The sequence below is a fragment of the Hemiscyllium ocellatum genome, chromosome 15 (assembly GCF_020745735.1).
Source record: "Hemiscyllium ocellatum isolate sHemOce1 chromosome 15, sHemOce1.pat.X.cur, whole genome shotgun sequence".
In the NCBI taxonomy this organism is placed as follows: domain Eukaryota; kingdom Metazoa; phylum Chordata; class Chondrichthyes; order Orectolobiformes; family Hemiscylliidae; genus Hemiscyllium; species Hemiscyllium ocellatum.
This window is the reverse complement of record NC_083415.1, coordinates 38,357,551-38,380,083: the sequence shown is the minus strand read 5'-3', so window position 1 is coordinate 38,380,083 and position 22,533 is coordinate 38,357,551. Positions and strand designations below refer to the sequence as shown.

The 22,533-nt window shown below is 40.9% G+C and overlaps 1 protein-coding gene across 1 annotated transcript in view; it reads left to right on the top strand.

Moving 5' to 3' along the window:
• Positions 1-265: 265 nt before the first annotated feature.
• LOC132822949 (zinc finger and BTB domain-containing protein 46-like) overlaps positions 266-22,533 on the top strand; it is a 93,529-nt gene continuing 71,261 nt past the window's right edge. The window contains exons 1-2 of the mRNA XM_060836386.1: positions 266-409; positions 18,139-18,253. Coding sequence (XP_060692369.1) covers positions 18,195-18,253 — 59 coding nt within the window. The 5' untranslated portion in view covers positions 266-409; positions 18,139-18,194. The remainder of the gene's footprint in view (positions 410-18,138; positions 18,254-22,533) is intronic.

The following is a 22,533-nucleotide window of genomic DNA, read 5'->3' as shown; positions in this document are numbered from 1 at the left end:
GAGGCAGGAACTGTTGTAGTTATGCGTGTGTGACTGAGTTGAAGAAGGCAGGGACTTTGTATTTGTGCATGTGTGATTGAGTTGAAGGAGTCAGGGACTGTTGCATTTGTGTGTGTGCTTGAGTTGAAGGAAGAAGGGACTGCTGTATTTATATGTGTGTATGAGTGAGTTGAAGGAGGCAGGGACTGCTGTATTTGTGTGTGGGATTGAGTTGAAGAAGGCAGGGCTGGGTCTTTGACTTACCCACAATACCAGGCTGTGGTTTCCGCTGGTGAGGGGGAGCAGGTTCCTGGTTACTCAGGACTGGGAGGAGGAGGCAGAGACTGCTTCTCGGGATCATTTTTTTTTCTTCCCTCTTCAGTGGTTTCGGGGCCCTTTTCCGTCGCTGCACACATACATGGGGTGATCGGTGAGTGTGTGGGGCGCGGATCGCTCTGATATTGTTCAGTCGGCGTGCTGTATATTTGTATTTTTGCTCCGCTCTGGCGGTGGGTTTAGACCCGGAATGAGTGTGCGGCCCGAGCCCCGGGGTTGTGGGGGTGGGGTGGGGGGAAGCGAGGCCCGGGCTCCATTGCTGCTGCGTCAACGCCCGTCTCTCGGCTCCACAGACCCCCCCCCCCCAAAGGCCTGTGGTGGGGCTGGAGCTCACTCTCCCTCAGCCTGACCCCCCGCCTTACCCTGCCCCCCACCCCCTTCTGTGTCCGGCCCTGGGGCGGGCTGAAAGCGAGTGAGGGGGGAGATGGCGGTGTGAGGCCTGCTCTGGCCAGGCCAGGCCGGGCATTGTCTCCCACCCAGGCCCGACTTTGTCTGGAGGCAGCTTTGGGGGTGGGGGAGATTATCCAACCATCCCCCCTCCCCATGACTTAAACCAGTAAAACCTCTTAAAACCGTCTGGATTTTGGGAGACCGATCTCGCCTCGTTTCATCTTCTGACTTTTAATTATAACGGTTAGTCCTTTTTTTCTTTTTAATCTTGGGGAAGAAACTCCTCGACCGCTTGTTTCAAATTTCAGTTTTTGTTTTGCGGAAAAAAAACCCTCCAGATTTTTGGAAGAGTTGGGGGTGTAAACTGTTAGTCTGTACACATGATTTCTCCCATGTGCCGCTTCCTCCTTGCTGGCCGTAAATAGAGGGCTGGTTAATTTATTTTGCTTTAAATATTTGCTGGAAAAGGTGGTAACAGGTAGCAGAGCATGTTGTATTTTTCCGAGTTTGCGAGGATGCTGTTTAAACGTAAAGGGCAAAGTTAGATGTAGTGTATTTACGTATTGCTTTCCACCAGGAAGGAAATGCGAAGACCCCTTTTTTTTTAAAAAAAGAAACGCATATTGCTTGATTGTTTTCTTTTTTCAGGTTAACCTTAACCTTATTAAATTATTAATCCTCTTGATTACATGTGCGATTATTACATAAGAATAAAGCGTTGAGCACCTATTATAGTGATCACAAGTGAATCATTCATAACAACAAACCTTCAAATAATGGAAATGTTTTATAACTTAGTCCGACTTCGCAAATCGGATCCCTATAAAGAAAAATAAACATTAGTTTAGGACTTGTGAAGAGCATACACCTAGCACGGTTTGGTTATTTTCTTTCAGGAGTTACACATTTTGGAACTTGGCTGTGTTAATTAAAATATCGTTTTTTTAAAAAAAAACCACAACCGTGTTTTGGGGGTTTCCACTTGGGTAGGAAAACCTGATAGTTTGGCTGCTGGGCTAAGCTAGGGTGCTGTTTGCCCACATCCTTCATTTGTTGGTGCAAATGTGCTCCAGCACTGCATGCATACATTCGCAGGGTTGTAGAAGCAGTTGCATCCTATTCAACCACTTCCTGGTTGGAGTTTCCAATGAAAACAGATATTCCCGGAAAGGGCTTCCCTATTCTATGAAATGTTTCACGGCTGAAGAACTGAGATAATTCATGAAATATGTTTGATTTCACAGTTCATATTTAATGAAAACATGTTGTTGAGGTACTGCTTTATATAAGGAATATTCTTTTGTAATACTGAATTTTAATAATTTATCAGAAATCAATGGTTGTGTCAGAGGATCTTAAGACAGCAGAAGTAACTTCAGTCATATTTGTGTGTTTACCAGCTGCTCTTGACGAGTAATTTGTGCAAATAAATCAATTTAAAAAATAAACTCAAACAGCGCAAATATTTTTAAAGCAAGTGGGATGTGCTGGTTATCTTTAATAGAAAAGATGGGTTAAGGAACTGTGAGCAGAGACAGAGGACTAAACAAACTTCCATACTTGTTCTGCTCAGTAAAGTTGGCACAAGATTTATGATTGCATTCGGGATCCTTCTACCAACAGTATTGGTAGATGAAAACTGCTGAAATTGATTGGAATGTTGGAAGTGATGCTTGGTTTGTTGTCATTAACAAATATGTGAATGAGAAAACTGTCAGAAGTTTGGGAACCCACAAGGTGGTTCTGAAGCTGTCCTCATTGATCCTGTTGAAATGTAGTAAATTGGTGCCAAGATTTGAAATGTTGTGAAGCTGTGTACACCTTCATGTTTTGTGTTAATGAGAAAGTTGAGCTGAATATTTGTGCTGTCCAATGAGAGGAACAGATGTTTAGCTAAATACATGAATAACTGAGTGGAATGAGAACTTTGTGATCCAATAATACTCCCAGATAAAGGGGTGGGGGGGGAGAAATATGTTTGGAATGCAGTGTATTTGAACAAATGTATTCTAAATGTTTTTGACACAACATAAATATTATGTATTTCAGTACATTCTTATCTATATTTCACTTCCAATTCCTTCCCCTTCCAATATTTATGCATCTCTTTTTGCTTATGCTTCCAACTTTTACTCCGTTTGGAAGTTGCATACAGTTTTCAGGTGATGAATTAAGGTGCATGCTACACTGAAGTTCTAGATTGCTGCAATTCTGTATCATCACAAAACATTAGATCTGTGACGATCAAGCTTTTGAAATCTTCATTGTATTTTAGACAGGAGTTAGTAATCCGAGTAGTTAGTTCAAATAAGAATTTGAAGATTTTCAACATTTGATTTGAGCAGTCCAGTGTCCGCCTTGACTTTTTTTCAAATTGAGCCTGCACTGACCTTCCGAAAAGCATTCCACCCCTACCCTATCCCTATAACCTGGCATTTACCGGGCCTAATGCACCTAGCCTGCTCATCTTTGGATTGTAGGAGGAAAGTGGAGCACTGGCGGAAACACAGGTAGATACATGGAGAACATGCAAATTCCTTACATATAGTCACCAGGGCTGGAATTAAAACCCAACTGTACTGTGAGGCAGCAGTGTTAACTGCTGAACCACCATGCTGCCATAATTTGTTGTCATTACTGTGGGAGTAAGCACATTTGAAACTACAGATACTGTAGTGTATCAGTTTCTGATTTGGAGGTGCTGGTGTTGGACTGGGGTGTACAAAATCAACAACATCAGGTTATAGTCCAACAGGTTTATTTGGAGGCACGAGCTTTGGAACAGATGAAGGAGCAGTGCTCTGAAAGCTAGTGCTTCCAAATAAACCTTTTGGACTATAACCTGGTGCTGTGTGATTTTTAACTTTGTCTCAATTTCGGTGTGTCTTTAAACACACCTTCAAAGATAATGTCAATTCTGACAAAAGCATGGCAACTTGATTTGTACTCCATGTCCATGTCATCTGTTGTTTCGTCAAACTGTCTGGAAGCAGCTTTAAATGCTGACCACCATTATCTCTGAGAGGACCATTGATTGTGAACAGTGATGTTTCAGATTCCATGGAATTTTTAATCATTGTGGGCATGCTCAAGAACAAAGCTTGTACTTAAATATAAACACAACAAAATATACCAATAATTGCCCAAACCCTTTCCACTTGGGGGAGTTTGTGGTAAAGATATCTTTTAATTGTGTGCAACTGGGAGTTTCCCATTACAAATTTCCTGCTCAAAATGGATGGAGTGGGGGAGGAAACCATCGTACTGGGACACACTAGTGACAGTCCAGTGTTTAAACTGATGGTATATGTTTTGAAGTCACAGCAGCCTTTCTTTAAGTTTATTTTGTGAGATTTGGGGCTTACAACAATGTGAATTTGCCAATCGAAAATAACATTTTATGTGATTTTGAATAACTGCGGCTTGCGGGTCTTTGCGTGCTTGAGCAGCAGGAGCAATATTCAGGGAGAAACTTGGATGTAATCTTTAGTTCAGACATAATAAAATCACTCCAACTAGTCAAGTAAGCCAACTTGTTAGGTGGTGACAAGCACTTAATCAGTCAACCAAATGTAAATTTATATTTTTATGTCCAAACAAAAATTGCAGTGTGAATTGGAGTAGTGCTAATTGTAACATTGCCTTAATTTCCTGATTTGAATAAGGAAGCTTTTTTTGGTCATGCCTGAAGGAATTTTGTAGCCTGATTCTTGGGCCAGTGTTGTCTCTCTGCTATTCTTTTTAGTTTGTCATGATGTATCATTACTTTTTTAAAAATAAAATGTTAACAGTTCAATATAAAAACATATTTTTGAAATTCTTAGATTTCTTCCTGAGGTCAAACTTTTATTTTCTGCTGTTGTCCTCCTTGTGTAACGGAAGTTGGCAGCTAAGACTGTCAAATCCTTGTGCTTGAATGTTTTAAGAATGCAGTGCAGATCAAGGCAAAACAAGCCATAAAGATGAATAGTTCTAATAAAGGAAAAAGAGAAATGTAAATGCATATTTTGCTAGGCTTTACAGTAATCTGTTGTTTGAAGGAAATAGTGTCTCTCAGATTTGTTGTTTTTTTGAGGAAGTACCTGAAACGATTGAGGCCAGAGCAATAGACATTGTCTGTATTGACTTCAGTAAAACTTTTTGACAAGGTTCCGCATAGTTGACTAAGTAGTAAAATTAGATAATGTGGGATTCATGTTGAGCTTGTCAATTGGAAACAAAATTTCCTTGATGATAGGAGAAAGAGGGTGGTGGCACAAGGTTGTTTTTCGGCCTGGAGACCTATGGCCGTTGTTCCGTAGGGATCTGGTTTGGATCTGCTTTTGTTTGTCACCAATTATAAATGATTTGGATGAGAAGATAGGAGGCATGGTTAGTAAATTTGCAGATTATGTCAAAATTGATGGTATAATGGAAAGTGATGAAGGTTATTTAAGTTTCCGAAGAGATTTTGATCAATTGGGTCAATGGGCTGAGGAGTGGCAGATGGGATTTAATTTGGATAAATGTGAGGTATTGCATTTTGGTAAAACAAACAAGGACAAGACTATACAGTTAATGGTACGACTGTGTATAGTGTTGCCAGACAGGAAGACCCAGGGCTTCAAGTGCATGATTCCTTGAAATTGGCTTCACAGGGTGATTTAAGAAGGCATTTAGCACGTTTGCCTTTCCTCACTCAGACCTTTATTTGTGTATAGAAGTTGGGATGTCATATTGAAGTTTGGTAGGGGGAGGCCTCGTCTGGAGTATGTGTACAGTCCTATCGCCCTGCTATAAGAAGCATGTTTTAAATTGGAGAGGGTTCAGAAAAGATTGAGCGGGATGTTGCCAGGAATAATGGAGGGTTTGAGTTCGAAGAATAGGCTGGGATCTTTGTCAAATGAGTATAGGAGGTTGAGGGTGACCACATGTGTTTGAAATCATAAGGGAAATAATGAGTAGCAAGGATCTTTGCCCTCATGTGGATAATTTCAAAACTAGCGGGCATATTTTTAAGGTGAGAGGCGAAAATTTTAAAAAGATGTGAGGGGCAACTAGTTTTACAGAATGGTTTGTGTATGGAATGAACTGCCTGAGGAAGTGGTGGATGCAGGTACAGTTACAACAGTTAAAAGGCATTTGGATAGATCTGTGAATAGGAAAGGTTTGGAGGGATATGGCCCATTCAGTCAAGTGGGACAGATTTAGTTTAGGAGCATGCTCGGTGTGGATGACTTGGAGTATAAGGTCTGTTTCACGCTGTATGACTCTGACTCTGGTGTCTGTCAAGTTTCTAGTCATGTCATTCAGAAAAATTTTCAAAGGAATATTTGAAGAGAGTGAATTGAAAAATGAGTAATTAAATCTAAAGTCAGTTTCACATTTTTTTCAAAGTGAACTTGTGGACAGTTAGATTGTCTCACTTTTTTTTGAACATCATGAATTATGGCCGAACACCTTGCCGAGCCTCGTGCTTTGTTGGTCCATATTGGAGAAGTAAAATCTGTGTTTCCTGTTGGGTATTTTTGGCTTTGTAAGTTGGATTGCAGCATTTTAATCTGTATTTTTTAAAGAACTAAATCACTCTGTTTATCATGTTCGGTGCCTCCCTTCTGATAGTTATTTGTTTTGAACTGAGTTCTCCATAGATGGGAAGTGACAGCATCATCATTCTGCTATAACAGTACATGGTGGCCTCCAATATGGAATTCCTGCGTGATGTAGCTGGTGTGCGTATTGCACAAACATCCTGTTACTTTGACCATATTCCACAAGGGTTGTCATTTTCTGACAAGAAATGCTTCTTAAAAAGAGCTCCAATTTTCAGTCTGACAGTTCAAATTGTATCTAAAGTTGGAAAGTTAAATTAGACTCAGTCATAGAGATGTACAGCATGGAGACAGACCCTTTGGTCCAACTCGTCCATGCCAACCAGATATCCCAATCCAATCTAGTCCCACCTGCCAACACTTGGCCCATATCCCTCCAAACCCTTCCTATTCATATACCCATCCAGATACCTTTTAAATGTTGCAATTGTACCAGCCTCCACCACTTCCTCTGGCAGCTCATTCCATACACTTACCACCCTCTGCATGAAAACGTTGCTCCTTAGGTTTCTTTTATATCTTTCCTCTCTCACCCTAAACCTATGCCCTCTAGTTCTGGACTCCCTGCCCCAGGGAAGAGACTTTGTGTATTGATCCTATCCATGCCCCTGATGATTTTATAAACCTCTATAAGGTAACCCCTCAGCCTCCGACGCTACAGGAAAAACAGCCCTAGCTTATTCAACCTCTCCTTGTAGTTCAAATCTTCCAATCCTGACAACATCCTTGTAACTCTTTTCTGAACCCTTTCAAGTTTCACAACATCTTTCTGATAGGAAGGAGACCAGAATTGCATGCAATATTCCAACAGTGGCCTAACCAATGTCCTGTACAGCTGCAACATGACCTTCCAACTCCTGTACTCAATACTCTGACCAATAAAGGAAAGCATACCAAACGCATTCTTCACTATCCCATCTACCTGCGACTTCGCTTTCAAGGAGCTATGAACCTGCATTCCAAGGACTCTTTGTTCAGCAACACTCCCTAGGACCTTACCATTAAGTGTATAAGTCCTGCTAAGATTAGCTTTCCCAAAATGCAACACTCACATTTATCTGAATTAAACTCCATCTGCCATTGGCCCATCTGGTCAAGATTCCATTGTAACCTTTGTTGCCCACTTTTGGTGTCATCTGCAAACTTACTAACTATGCCTCTTATGCTCACATCTAAATCATGTATATAAATGATGAAAAGTAGTTGGCCCAGCATGGGTCATTGTGGTACTCTACTAGTCACAGGTCTCCAGTCTGAAAAGCAACCCTCCACCATTACACTCTGTCTTCTACCTTAGAGCCGGTTTTGTATCCAAGTGGCTAGTTCTCTCTGTATTCCATGAGATCTAACCTTGCTAGTCAGTATCCATGGGGAACCTTGTCAAATGCCTTACTGAAGTCCATATAGATCACATCCGCTCTGCCCTCATTAATCTTCTTTGTTACTTCAAAACCCCAGTCAAGTTTGTGAGACATGACTTCTCACAGACAAAGCCATGTTGACTAACTCTCAGTCCATGCCTTTCCAAATACATGTACATCCTGTCCCTCAGGATTCCCTCCAACAACTTGCCCACCACTGAGGTCAGGCTCACTGGTCTACAGTTTCCTGGCTTGGCCTTACCTCCTTTCTTAAACAGTGGCACCACATTAGCCAACCTCCAGTCTTCGAGCACCTCACCTGTGACTGTCGATGATACAAACATCTCAGCAAGAGGCCCAGCAATCACTTCTCTAGCTTCTCACAGAGTATTCGTGTACACCTGATCAGGCCTGGGGACTTATCCACCTTTATGCGTTTCAGGACATCCAGCACTTCCTCCTCTGTAATATGGACATTTTGCAAGGTGTCACCATCTATTTCCATATCCTTTTCCACATTTAGTATCTACCCCCATTTTCTGTGGCTACACACAAAGGCTGCCTTGCTGATCTTTGAGGGGCCCTATTCTCTTGCTAGTTACCTTTTTGTCCTTTATGTATTTGTAAAAACCCTTAGGATTCTCCTTAATTCTATTTGGCAAAACTATCTCATGTCCTCTTATTGCCCTCCTGATTTCCCTCTTAAGTATACTCCTCCTGCCTTTATACTCTGAGGATTCACTCGATCTATCCTGTCTATACCTTACACATGCTTCTTTCCTTTTCTTAACGAAACCCTGTGTTTCTTTGGTCATCCAGCATTCCCTACACCTACCAGCATTTTCTTTCACCCTGACAGGAATATACTTTCTCTGGTCTGTCATCTCATTTCTGAAGGCTTCTCATTTTCCAGCCGTCCCTTTACCTGCGAACATCTGCCCCCAATCAGCTTTTGAAAGTTCTTGTCTAATACTGTCAAAATTGGCCTTTCTCCAATTTAGAACTTCAACTTTTAGATCTGGCCTCCCCTTTTTCATTACTATTTTAAAACTAATAGAATTATGGTTTCTGGCCCCAAAGTGCTCACCCACTCACACCTCAGTCACCTGCCCTGCCTTTTTAGACTATTTCACAACTATACGGGTAGAATCGGTTGTAGATATATTAGCAACAGGATGCGTAAACTACTTCGTTGCTTGATCCAGTCGTAATCCTGGTTGGTTGAATTACCAGGCTTTGAGGAGCATTATTCACTGTAATAACAGATGAATGGAGTACGTGCAGCACACTGTTATGGCAAATATGTAATTTCATATATTAGATAGATTGCTCGGAGAAATGACTTTTTGCTTAACATGAATCAAATGACAAGCTCTAAGCTGGGGGGCTAGTTTATTTGGGCTATTTCTTCTCTTGTCCTATGGGGGTGCCTTATACTTGGGTATAGTTACGTGTGTTTTGGCAAGCGTCCAGTGCCAAATCAGAACCCAAATCAGCTTTCTTCAAATATGAACCAAAACAGTCAATGTTAGCAGGCTGCTTCAACAGTGAGGACTTCATAACTGAGTTTGATTTTTGTCTACAGCTGACATCTGCATATGTACACATCCAAGTAGAGAGCATTTGATTGGATGCATGAGCACAAAATCTGGTTCTTTTCCTCCTCTGTGATCCTCTTCTTGTGATCATCCCCCACCTAGCCATCCAACTGAAATGTTCTAATTTATTTTAATTTTTGGTGAGGAATTGTCGTATGACTTAAATAGGTATATAAGGGACTAAATTAATGTTGTGCTTTTTTATGTTTGTTAACCTTTTTTTAACACAATCTCCTTTTTGCAAAATGTAATTCCTGTATTTTTTTTTCTTTTAAAGTATTCTGAATGATACAGAAAATTCTGGGTTTGATGAGAATGGGAGAATTTTAGCAGCCTTTGCTTTTGGCTTGATGCCTTATTCTGCATCTAAACTTAAAATGCCCTGAACTAATGTGTAGCTTGAGAACAGAAAGTTAGTGTGCGTTTTCCATGTGGACAAAAAAACAAACGAGGACAGTTGGATAGCATCAGTTATTACTAATGGAGGGAGTCATACAGCATGGATCTTTCAGGCTGTTGTCTATGCTGGACAGCAAATACCAAACTACACTAATCCTGTTTGTCTGCCCTTGGTCCATAGTCTGCTTTGCCGTTGCATTTTAAATGCTTGTCCAGATGCTCCTTAAATGTTGCAAGAGTATCTGCCTTTGCCATCCTCTCAACAGCACATTGCATATTTCTGCCACCTTGTTGAAAAAAAGTTTTCCTTAGATTCTTTCTAAACCACTTACTCGCCTTAAATTTGTGCCCTGTAGTCTTAGACACGTCTGCTATGGGGAAAAGATTCTCATAATCTACTCTAACTATATCTTCTGATTGAGGTAGACTAAATAATATCTCCACTCAGCCTCTTCTGCTACAGGGAAAACAAACCCAGCCTATCCAGTCTCTCCTAATAACTGAGACTTTCCATCCCAGGTAACAACCTGATGAATCTCCTCTGCCTCCTCTTCAGCACTATCGACAGAACTGTGCACAGTATTCTGTGGCCTTTGCAACTAGATTTCCTTGCTACTGTATTCTATTCTCTGACTAACAAAGACAAGCATCCTTTATGCCACCTTCGCCACCCTATCTGCCTGTACTGACACCTTCAGGAATCTGTGGACTTGTACACCAAGGTCTGTTTGTTCCTCAAAATTTCTGAGACCTACTATACACTGTATGCCTTTCCCTTATTAGACCTCCCAAAATGCATCACCTTGCACTTATCAGAATTAAATTCCATCCACCATTGCTCCGGCCCAGTTTACCAGCTGATCACTATTGGACTGTAGTTTGAGACCATCCTCCTCAGCATCACCAATTTTCATGTTATCTGCAAAATTACCAATTATATCGTCTGCATTCACATCCAAGTCTTAAATGATAACAGCAAAGATCCCAGCACCGATCCCTGTGTTACACCACTGAGTGACCGGCTTCTAATCACAAGTGCAACCCTTCATCATCAACCTTTCTTTAAATTTGAAAGTCAATTTTGGATCCAGTTTGCAAACTTGCCTTGGATTTCGTGGGCTCTGACACTTTGGACCTTGTCCAAGGCCTTGTGAAGTCCATGTAAACCACATCAATTGCACAATCTCATCAATATATTTAAGACATCTTTTCACAAAACTCCAGTAAATTAGATAGGATTTCCCTGTAATAAGTATGTGCTGATTACTCCTGATCAAGAATACCTTAGAATTCTTTCCAATAATTTCCCTATCCTTGACATAAGACTAACTGGTCTGTATTATATGGCCTGTCCCTGCTACCCTCCTTGAACAAAGGAACCACACTAGCTATCTTCCAGTTATCCAGCACTTACTTATATCTCTGCTAGGGCCCCAACAATCTCCTCCCTTGCCTCCCACAGCAGTCTGAGCTAAATCTCATCAGGCTCTGAGTTTTATAAAATGGTTTGGAGTCTTTTTGAATTATACTTGCCCTCTCCCTCCCCCTTTGTCCTCTTAACTACTTTAAACACACTCCTAGAAACTCCTGCTAAAAGGGTTCCCTGCTTTTAATCACAAAACTAAAATTTCTGGAAAAGCTCAGCAGGTCTGGCAGTGCATATAGAGAGAAATCAGCGTTAACACTTCGAGAAAGTGAGGACTGCAGATGCTGGAGATGGGAGTCGAAAAGTATGGTGCTGGAAAATCACAGCAGATCAGGTAGCATCTGAGGAGCTGGAGAATCAAAGTTTTGGGCACAACCCCTTCAGTAATGTTTTGGGGGGTGGGGGGGAAGGAGGTTGAGAGGTGAATGGGACCAGGAGTTGGACTGGGGGGGGAAGGTAGCTGGGAAGGCAATAGGTGGATGTAGGGTTGGGGGTGAAGGTGATAGGTCAGGGTGGAGCAGATAGGTGGGAAGGAGGATGGACAGTTACAGCAGTTCAAGAGGGTGGTGCCTGGTTGGAGGGTTGGATCTGGGCTGAGGTAGGGGAGGGGAGATGAGGAAACTGGTGAAATTGTGGTTAGAGGGCCCCAAGTTGAAAAATGAGATGTTCTTCCTCCAGGCATCAGGTGGCTAGCGTTTGACAGTGGAGGAGGCTCAGGACTTGCTTATCCTTGGTGGAGTGGGAATTGGAGTGGTCGGCTACATGACTGTGGGGTTATTTGGTACATGTGTCCTGGAGATGTTCCCTGAAATGTTCCATGAATTGGTGGCCTGTCTCCCCAATGACGAGGAGACCACATTGAGAGTAGCGGACAGTCGATGAAGTGTTTGGATGTGCAAGAAAATCTCTGCTGGTTGTGGAAGGATCCTTTGAGGCCTTGGACAGAAGTGAAGGGGGAGGTCTAGGTGCAGGTTTTAGACCTCTTGCAGTGGCAATGGAAAGTGCTGGGAGTAGAGGGTGACTTAGTTGTGGGGGTGGGGGCGTGGACCTAACAAGGGAGTTGAGGCGGGAATGGTCTCTGCAGATTGCTAGTAGGGGTGTGGAGGGAAATATATCTCTCAGTGGTGAGGTCTGACTGTAGGTGGCAGATATGGCAAAGGATGATGTGCTGTATCTAGAGATTGGTGGGGTGTAATGTGAGGACCAGGGGGTTTTAATACTTGTTGTGGTTGGATGGGTGGTGTTCAAGGATGTACTGGAGGGCATTGTGGAACATGTGGAAGGGGCATTTGCGGTCCTTGAGATAGGAGGCCCTCTGCAGTGTTCAAGAGTGGAATTGCTCCTCCTGGGACCAGATACAGTGGGGGCACAGGAATTGGGAGTAAGGGACAGCGTTTTACTCGAGAGGGAGTAGGAAGAGATGTAGTCCAGGTAGCTGTGCGAGTCTGAGAGTTTGAAGTCCATTGTGGTCGTCAGAAATGGAGATTGAGGGGTTCAAGAAAGGGGGTGGGGGGGTGGGGGTGCAAAGTGTCTGAGATTGTCCAGGTGAATTTGAGGTTAGGGTGGAAGTTGTTCGTGAAGTTGATGAACTTTTCAATGTCTTTGTTTTGGGTCAAGTGACACTTGAGCCATGTGACTAGCTTCATTTTCTAGGATTAGATCTAACACTGCCCATCTCATGAAAACTATTTATTTACTGGCATGAAAAAACTCTCCTGGATACATTTTATAAAGTCCAACCTATCTAATCAGAGAGTCATAGAGATTTACAGCTTAGAAACAGATGCTTCGTCCAACTCATCCATGTCTGTCATCCCATCCCCCAAGCAGAACACCCACAGTATGGTATTACCTCCTTCATCTTTATTCTGGGCCCTGGAGGGAGAGAGAAGAATTGCCCATGTGCACCAGGACACGAGTTCTCCAGTTCTCTCTGGAACAGCAGTTTCTTAATGAGTTATAAAGTCATTTTGCAGGGAGCAGCATTCAGATAAGGCAACATACATTTTGGTTGGGTGACCATGAGATTCAGTGAGTGCCAGTCGTAAAGATTAAGCCATCTGCTATTACACAATGAATAACTGGCTTCACATAATGAATACTTATCACCTTGTTAACTTTACATATTGAATGTTTTGAATATTGTTAAATGGCTCCACATAATGAATGCTTTTCCACCTTGTTAACCCATTACCCTTGCCTCCAGCACACCATTTGTTAACTGCAACTTTTGATCTGAGTCATGCTCAGGTGAAGCTCTTGTTTGACAAAATTCAAGACTTAACTCTTCCCTACCTGCTCATACTCTGTATATATTTTCATACCAAACAGATATTCTAAATTACTTGAGTCCCATTTGCCAGTACTTGGCCTATATTCCTCTGATTCCTTCCTGTTCATATACCTATCCAGATGCCTTTTAAATGCTGTAATTGTACTAGCCTCCACCACATCCTTTAGCAGCTCATTCCATACACGTACCACCCTCTGTGTGAAAAAGTTGCCTCTTAGGTCCCTTTTATATCTTTCCCCCTCCCTCTAAACCTATGGCCTCTAGGTCTGGACTCTCCCAACCCAGGGAAAATACTTTGTCAATTTGTCCTATCTATGCCCCTCATGATTTCATAAACCTCTATGAGGCCATCCCTAAGAGCCTAATCAGCTTCTTCCTAAAGTTCAAACCCTCCAGTCCTGGCAACTTTTGTCTGGTTGATGGTTGTTTTTGATCTGACTTTGTGAAGTCAGGAGGTGAACTGCTCACCGAAGAAATCATTGACTCTTGATCAGCAATATAAATATTGGCTTTGAGTTCAGTCCCCAGAATGATAATAGTGAGGAATTCAGTAACAGGAATGTGACTAAATGTCAAAAGACAATGGTTAAGTTTTCTCTTGCTGGAGATGGTTATAGCCTGGCACTTATAACATGAATGTGATTTGTCATTTATGAACTCAAGCCTGCTGTTGTCCAGGACTAACTATACATGGACTGCTTCAATATACAAGTAGTTGTCAACAGGGTTGAACATTGTACGTAGATTAACACATCTTCACTTCAGATTTTATGATGGAACGAAGGTCATTAATGAAGCAACTGAATATGGTTGGACTGCCCTCAGGAGTTTATAGCATGGTGTGCTAGGGATGACACCAACCAGTGGTCAGTCTTCCCTGATGACCAGCCTTACTCTGTCAAAAGCTATCTTGAATCAAGAGCAGTCATTCTCAGCTCATTGTTGGAGTTCACAAAACAGAGTTAATGTTTTGAGACCAATGTGACTCTTGTTTGGACCTGAGGAAATAGTAAGTTAAGTAAAGAGAGATTTTTAAATGGTAATGTCATCAAGATGTTTGGGAACAGTGCAGAAACGTGATGATCCATGATCTCGAATGGTGAAGCAAACAGTGAAGGATGAATGGAATAGTTCTGCTTCAATGAATGTCAAGCTGACAGATCTGTAGTTCTCATCCTCTTGCTCTCTTTTTGACATAAAGAGCTTACATTTGCAACCTTTCAATCTGCAGGTATGAATCCAGAATCTGAAGGACTTTGAAAATGATGAGCAAAGCATCCACATTCCTTGTAACCATCTTTTTGAATGCTTGAGGATATAGATCATCAAGCCCTAAAGATTTGTCAACTTTTTATTTGCCGTTTTATTTGCCCAATGTTTCTTTTTAAAATTAACACTAATTTCTTTCAGTTTCACATTATTTCCAGCCGCTTGGATATCTTATTTCTGGGAGTTTTTAAATCATCATCCATGAGGATGGACGCCAGGGAATTATTTAGCTCCTCTGCTATCTTGCATATCTGTTTTAAATTCCCCTGTTGGGGTCTGTAATGGACCCAAATTTAATTTAGCTAATCTTTCCCTTTTATATATAACCAGAGAAGTTTTCAAATTCAAGCTAGCAAAGTTGAAGGCTGTACCTTCAGAGATTAAAAATCAAACTTGAGTGTTGGTTTTCTATGCCTTATTTTTGAACTTGTGCAGTATTGTGAAAATGTTAAAAGTAATAGCTGTCAATAACCATGTAAATACACCATCTTGTGCATAACCGACAATGCAGGCCCAGCGTTCTTTGTCCACTGTCTCCTAACAAAATGTTGAGAATGGTGTTGAATAAAGTCCAAGCTTGAACATTGTTCTGGTGCTTTTCTAGGTTGTTATCTCTTCTTATTTGTTTCTCAATAAGAGGAAGAGCCATTGGCAAAGTTTAAGAATGCAACTATGTCTCATATAAATCAATGTCTTCCTATTGTGAAGGAAAGAAAGAGGATGGTGTAGCTACTTAATGAGACAATAGCAATGTCATGTCAAGAAACTACCTGAATTATAGTGGATTTCTATGAAAAACACCTCCCTTTATTTCTGTTGCTAAGAAACTGAGTGTGATCCTTTGAAATGAGAAGTTGTCATGATGGCGAATTTATTGCAATCATACATTTGCTTTATTTGGTGAAGTATTGTTAAAAATAACTGAAACATTCAACGCATAAGCCCATGTTTGAAATGGGCAGCCATTCGTATTGACCCCAAAAAGGACTAGCTGTTAGTCAGTTGCTTTAATGTTAGTTTCAGACTTGCTGGTTATAGCATCTAAAAGTTTATTTTGGCCGGAACAGCTTGTTTACAATGGTTCACCTCTTTTAAAGTTTCATTTTCATTCAAGCCACCTCTGTATTCCGTCCTTGGTTTTAGCTTGTCTATTGTGGAGTAATGCATTCTGATTATCTTGTCCAATCCATATCCCATGTGATTTGCACTGTGATTCCTTGTTACTGAAAGGCCACTGCTTTTTTTTCCTCTCTGAAGCACTGTTTTTCGCCTCATGCAAATGTTTTGGACATTTGTCACATTGCATTTTTGAAGAACCTTGAATATGTGTACATTTAGTATGGTTGCTCAGTAATTAGCACTGCTGCCTTACAGCGTTAGGGACTTAGGTTTGGTTCCACCCTTGGGTAGGTGGGGTATGTGTATGGTTTGCACATCCTCCCCAGCTGCATAGGTTTCCTCTGGATGCTCCGATTTCCTCCCAAAAAAAACGTGCAGGTTAGGCGGATTGGCCGTGTTAAATTGCTCAGTAGTTTCGAAGCTTCAGAGGATTGAAGTTGACAAGTTGGGCCAAATGACCTGTATTGAAACTGTAGCATTCTATGGATTTATTGGCATTTAAAAGTATCCTAATTGATTGTGCAAGGCATTGAGATGTTTGACATGAAAACTGTTTAGTTTCTCTGTCGTTGCTAAAATCTTTAAATGGCTGTGTTTATGCATTTTACGAACTGTTTGGGCCATTCCCCATCATTACAAAAGTTCAGAAAGACCTGTGTGGGCTATAAAGTGTAGTGGGGCCCCCTGAAATCACGGCATCGGTTTCATAAAATGTCAGTTTGTTATGAATTAAGAATGTTCAACACAGATTACTGGTGATTTTGGCTGATGTTCGTGCAGTTTTATATGTAGAAATGTGGTATGGCAATGTTGTGAAAATAGTATAGGTTTAACCTGCAGCCTTCATTATTGTTGAAAAACATTCACACTTGTATAATCAAAAAGGTGAAGTTTGTTCCTTCAGGTTAACTTTTAGTAACTCCGGATTTTTTTTTTCAATTTCTTTTTTTATGGAATATGGGTGTCACTGGTAAGGCCAGCATTTATCATCCATAACTAATTGCTCTTGGAAAGGTGGTGAAGAGCTGCCTTCTTGAATCATTGCAGTCCATCTGATGTAAGTACATCTATGGTGCTATTAGCGAGGGTGTTCGAAGATATTGGCAGTGACAGTGAAGGAGTTGGTATTGGGTAGTTAGTAACTTGAAAGGAAATTTGCAGGTTGTGGTGTTCCCATGTGCTTGCTGTTCTTGGTGGTAAAGTTCACAGATTTGGAGGTACTGTTGGAGTACTGTGATTATTGCAGTGTATCTTGTAGTTGGTATACTGCAACTGCCATCTGCCTGTGGTGAAAGGAGTGAATGTTTAGTGTTAATGATGGTTAGGCGGAGTCCAGGCATATGCTTTTCTAGTAAGAGTTTTATTTATCCTCTTCATAAACTCCACTAACATTGCTTGTTCCCCTATAAACTTCACCGAATCAAATGCACACCCAATTATCCCTTAATTATCATATTACCATAATCAGTTCCTGATTTATGTTTGGTTTTGGATATCCCTGCCAGGCTTCACTAGATTTAAAGGTTGCACACTTGGACAGTGAAGACCTGCAATTTGTGGACCTGGGATGATTGATTTGCAATAAAGACAACCCACCAGCATTTGTGGACATGGGATCCAAAAATGATTAGTTTTTCCTCAATACAAGAAGACTTCAGTTGTATGCAGACTCTTTTATTCAGCACTCCCTTTGAAATGATTAACCTTGTGCTAGTGAACTTGAATATAGAAATATCCAAGACCTTTTGCAATTGTTTGTATGCAGAGTATAATTACAGCATGAGTAAATTTTTCAATATTTCAACAGTGTTCAGCAATAAAAAATATTACTCATTTTTAGGTGCTGATTTCAATGCTTTGCCGTCTGTTCATTATCTGTTCTTGCTGCTGTTTTTTTTCAGGGACTAATTTTTATAGTTTATACTTTGCATTAGGAGTTAAACAACTGATAGCTATGTCAAACTGAAATACAGGTCATTCTGTTATAAAGCGTGTTTTAATAACGAGAATTTGCTATAACATTGACGAATTGGGAACACTTTCTAAAGCGCGAACTTTTAAAATGTGTGTTGGCTGTAACGTGATTACGTAGGCAACACTTCAAAGCACTGCATGTAAAATGCAATTTTTCTATGCTATGGTGTCAGACAAGAATGCAACCGTTGCTTTATAGAAAAACTACCTGTAGAAACAAAGGAGAAGATGGTCACGTTTATCGGCCTTGTTATTAAAATGTTTCATGTTCAAATTTGACCTTAACTGAAACCTGTAGCTTATTGAGCTTTATTCGTTACTTTGTGCCTGGCTGCTAATTGATATTGCATCATTGGTGCTATTGTGCAAAAATGACATTTGCTGATTATACATTTCACTTCAGGTGGGAGTTCTCTTCATTTTAAAGCGCTAGGAGATTGTGAGCAATCCTGAGACACAATGGGGAGAAACTGGCACTACGTTGATGAAGGAGAGGGACAGCGAGACAAAGAAAGACAGTAAGTAAAAATAAGTTGAAGTATAATAAAGAAGTTGCTTTTTTTTTTGAATGGAGATAATGTAGGAAAACCAGAAAAGGTCGGATCATAATTGAAGTAGATTTGCTACTTTCAAACATTATTCTCTGTTAATTCACGTATACTGAAATGGCTCTGATATCTATTTCTTAAATGTGCAATCTTGTACTCCAGAGGATCACAATGCATTAAAGTAAAAACCAGCCACTACATTTATCTTGTTGGAACTGATCAGCTAGTTGGCAGAGTAGACATTGCAGCTTGCACTGCTGTTTGCTGAAAGTGGATTGGATTTTATTGGATTAGATGGCATGGTACACTTGTGAGCTACTAAGCTGGTGCTTTGCCATGCAAAGAATTTCTGTGAGAATATTGTTGAGATGAAGGCGACCACTATGAAACTTAATAAACCACTATGTTTTTATGGATTATTTTTGCAGTTGCAGAATACCTTATACTTCTGTTGAACTTGGTTCTAGATAGAATGCATCTAATCAACCAATCTGGAATTATCCAGTGCTAAAAACAGAGTGTCAAATTGTAAGTGAACTCCAAAGTAACTTGCCACAACTAAATGGTCAACGTACATTTCAACACAGAATACTCCTCTTCCTCGACTTGATCATATGGATTCGTTTTGTTTCTCTTGAGAAGGTGTACATCAAAGTGATGTAGGGAAATCAGTATTACTCACTTTTGTTTTCTCTTGTCCTCAACCTTCTTGATGTCAAAGCTCTGCTTGCTCTTTCTGGATAGAGAAATGTTTTTAGAAATAATTTGTTGATGTGACTGTTAAGGCGTGCGACTTGGCATTGAGTATTTGATTCTGAAATGTGTGAGAACAATCCTATCCTGTCCTTACACATGTACTTTTCAACAGTAGTAGTCAGGAATTCCTGGACAACAACCAAGAGTGGAAGAACTGAACTTGTTTTCTTTCCTTCCTTGTAGTTTGGCCATTTGCAGGTCAACTGTCACAGCCTTACTGCTAATCTGTGACAGAATAGTTCCAATTGTAGATTGGACTGAATTCGAGCATTTCTCTGAATTGTGAAGCTGGTCGACACTGATGCTTGCTTTAATTAAAACTTTACAGTCTGTCTTAGATTTTACAAAAAGGCTTATCATCTTCATTGGTTGTGAGAAAATCAAAAAATATGTTGTTTCACTATTCAGTTTTCCATCGTTACTTGTGTTTGAGCCATGTATATGAGAGAACTGGATATTGACTGTCATCCCATGTTTTTAGTTTTCTGCTTCAAATATGCACACTTGAGGTCCTGTTTCATTGTGTATTCTGTCTTTCTTTCCTTTGCAAATATTCATTTCAAATTGTTCCAGTAACATTTGGAATCAAAGTGCTGTCTATGTCAAATTCTGTGTCCAATTTCCAATCCCCATGTGGTCTTTGGTCAATCATGTCAAAATGTAACACAGTGGAGGCTAGTGACTAATAAGTGTACATCTTGTAATGTTCATTGATTAAGTTACTATTTAAGGAATGCTATTCTTTGCAGATGTTTTCCACTTAAAGGGGAGGAGAGAGGGAGGTTTGACATGGCAAATTTGAAAAGTTCACGACGGGCTTGTTGCCAGACATGCATGTTGACCGTTAGCAGCCCTCTTAAGATCGGTATAACAGCAGTTGAGCAGACTTGGTTTGCAGAAAACCATTGATGTATTTTTAAGACAAGTAACCTTTAAAAATCCAAAGATGTGCAGGTCAGGTGAATTAGCCATGCTAAATTGCCTGTAGTGTTGAGCGCATGAGTCAGAAGGAAATGGGACTGGGTGGGTTACTCTTCGGAGGGTCGGTGTGGACTTGTTGGGCTGAAGGGCCTGTTTCCACACTAGGGAATCGAATCGAATCGACTCTAATCTATATTAGGAAGTCCATTTGCATTTGGATTGGCCAGAAAACATTAAAAATGTTGTATTCAAGGGTTAGGTATGGTTTTGCATAGTTTTGGCTAATCTTTCTCTAAGGGTCCTTAGAATTCTGTTGCTACTCGACATCAATACCAGTGATGAACCACAACAATCTTCAGGCCAGGCAATATAAGTTGTTTCGTTTTTAGCATTTTTAAAATTAGATTTTAGGGACTTTGTAAAAACTGCATGAATCTTCTCCATAACTGATAAACTGCATCCTCTACTAAAACTCTGCCATATGTATGGCTTAGACATATTACAGTACATTACGGTAATGGTTGTTAATCAACACTGAGCTGTCAGCAGACTTTTCACCTGGTCAGTGAAGAGCTGTGTGGGCATGGCTACAGGAAGTATCTGTATACAGTATTTTAGTCTCTATTAATGCATAAACTAACCAAATGTTTTACCAGGTACATGTTACTGAACCTGTGTGACAGCCATTGGAAGGATGTGTCTCATATGTGTATGCTTTTTGTGTATGATAAAGCTCAATCGTGCAATTAAATTAATCAATGCAATCCATTCTGTAATGATGTAATCTCAAATGCATTCACCTTATCAGCAGTACAAGTCTAGGCCATAAGGTGACATTCTGCCTGCCCAGAAGTGTCCGAACATGTCCAAAATAGTTTGGTTTAAAACAAAAAAATCAAGGTGAGTTGAAAGTGACTTTCCTTGATATCAAGGTGATGTTTTGACCAATTGTGGCATTAAGAAGCCTGAACAAAAGTAGCCAAGGGGAATCTGAGGGGTGTATCTCCACTGGTTGGAGTTATATCCAGCACAAGGAAAGGTGATTTGGTTAATAAATTCAGTTATCTCATTTCAAGATATCTCTGTAGGAGTTCCTCAAGATAGATCGATGATTATCAGCTTTTCAGCAAGGTTGTTACATACCTCTAAAGCAGGTGGCATTTGAACCTAGACCATGACTCCGAGGTAAAGTTCCTCTTGTCGATGTTTTCTAATTTACTTGCCTTGCGATGCTATTATCCACATCTGGAACTGGTGAGACTTGAACTTGGTTCTTCTGGCTCAGAGGAAGTGAGACTAGCACTGCAACACAAGTCTTCTTAGTTCCTCAAGGTAAACCAGGCCCAATCGTCCTCACCTATCAATGAGCTTCCCCGATCATAAGTTTGGATATCGGAATGTTCGTTTATGTTCACCATTGGTGACTGTGTCAGTATCCGAGGAGTCAGTGTCCAAATGCAGCAAGACCTTGAGTTTGGATGATTAGATTAGATTAGATTAGATTACCTACAGTGTGGAAACAGGCCCTTTGGCCCACCAAGTCCACACCGACCCGCCGAAGCGCAACCCACCCATACTCCGACATTTACCCCATACCTAACACTACGGGCAATTTAGCGTGGCCAATTCACCTGACCTGCATATCATTGCACTGTGGGAGGAAACCGGAGCACCCGGAGGAAACCCACGCAGACACGGGGAGAATGTGCAAACTCCACACAGACATTCGTCCGAGTCGGGAATTGAACCCGGGTCTCTGGCGCTGTGAGGCAGCAGTGCTAACCACTGTGCCACCGTGCCGCCCAAATGCATCGGTGGCACGATGTTCTCAAACAGTTATTCCACCTAGCACTAATGATGTATACTTGTCTACAAGAAGCATTGCAGAAATTCACCAAGACCCTTTAGTACTTCCCAAACTTACAGCTACTGCCATCCAGAAGGAGAATGGCAGCAGATAGATGGGAACACGACCACCTGCAAGTTATGTTCCAATGCACTGTCCATCCTATTGGAAAAATATCATGTTGTTTTGGTGTCAATGGATGAAAATCCTGGAACTGCTTCATAAGGGCATTGTGGGTCTGCTTATACCATATGGACTGCAGTCCTGATGAAGGGCTTTTGCCTAAAACGGCGATATTTCTGCTTCTCAGATGCTGCCTGACCTGCTGTTCTTTTTCAGCACCACTTTCCTCTTAACTCCCAAGCAGTCAGCTTACCACTGCTTTATCAACAGAAACAAGGCATGGCTAATAAATGCTTGCCCAACCAGCAACACCCACAACTGATGAATAATTTTATAAGGAAAAATATCAATTTGGATCATTTTTAAGGATTGTTTGGAAGTATATATTGGAAAAAGTGAAGGTATGCAACTGTTTGCACACTTCATTAATTGAAAATCCCTTTATCATTTGGCTTCGGAGAAAATGAGGTCATTAGTTTATTGTATGCTGTGATCTGTCAGCTCTTAAAATGAAATTACTCTGGACAAAAGTTAATTAAAGCTTTCAGGGAGATGAGAGATGTGTTGATGGCCTTTACTTGATGGAAAACTAGGCCTCTGTTCC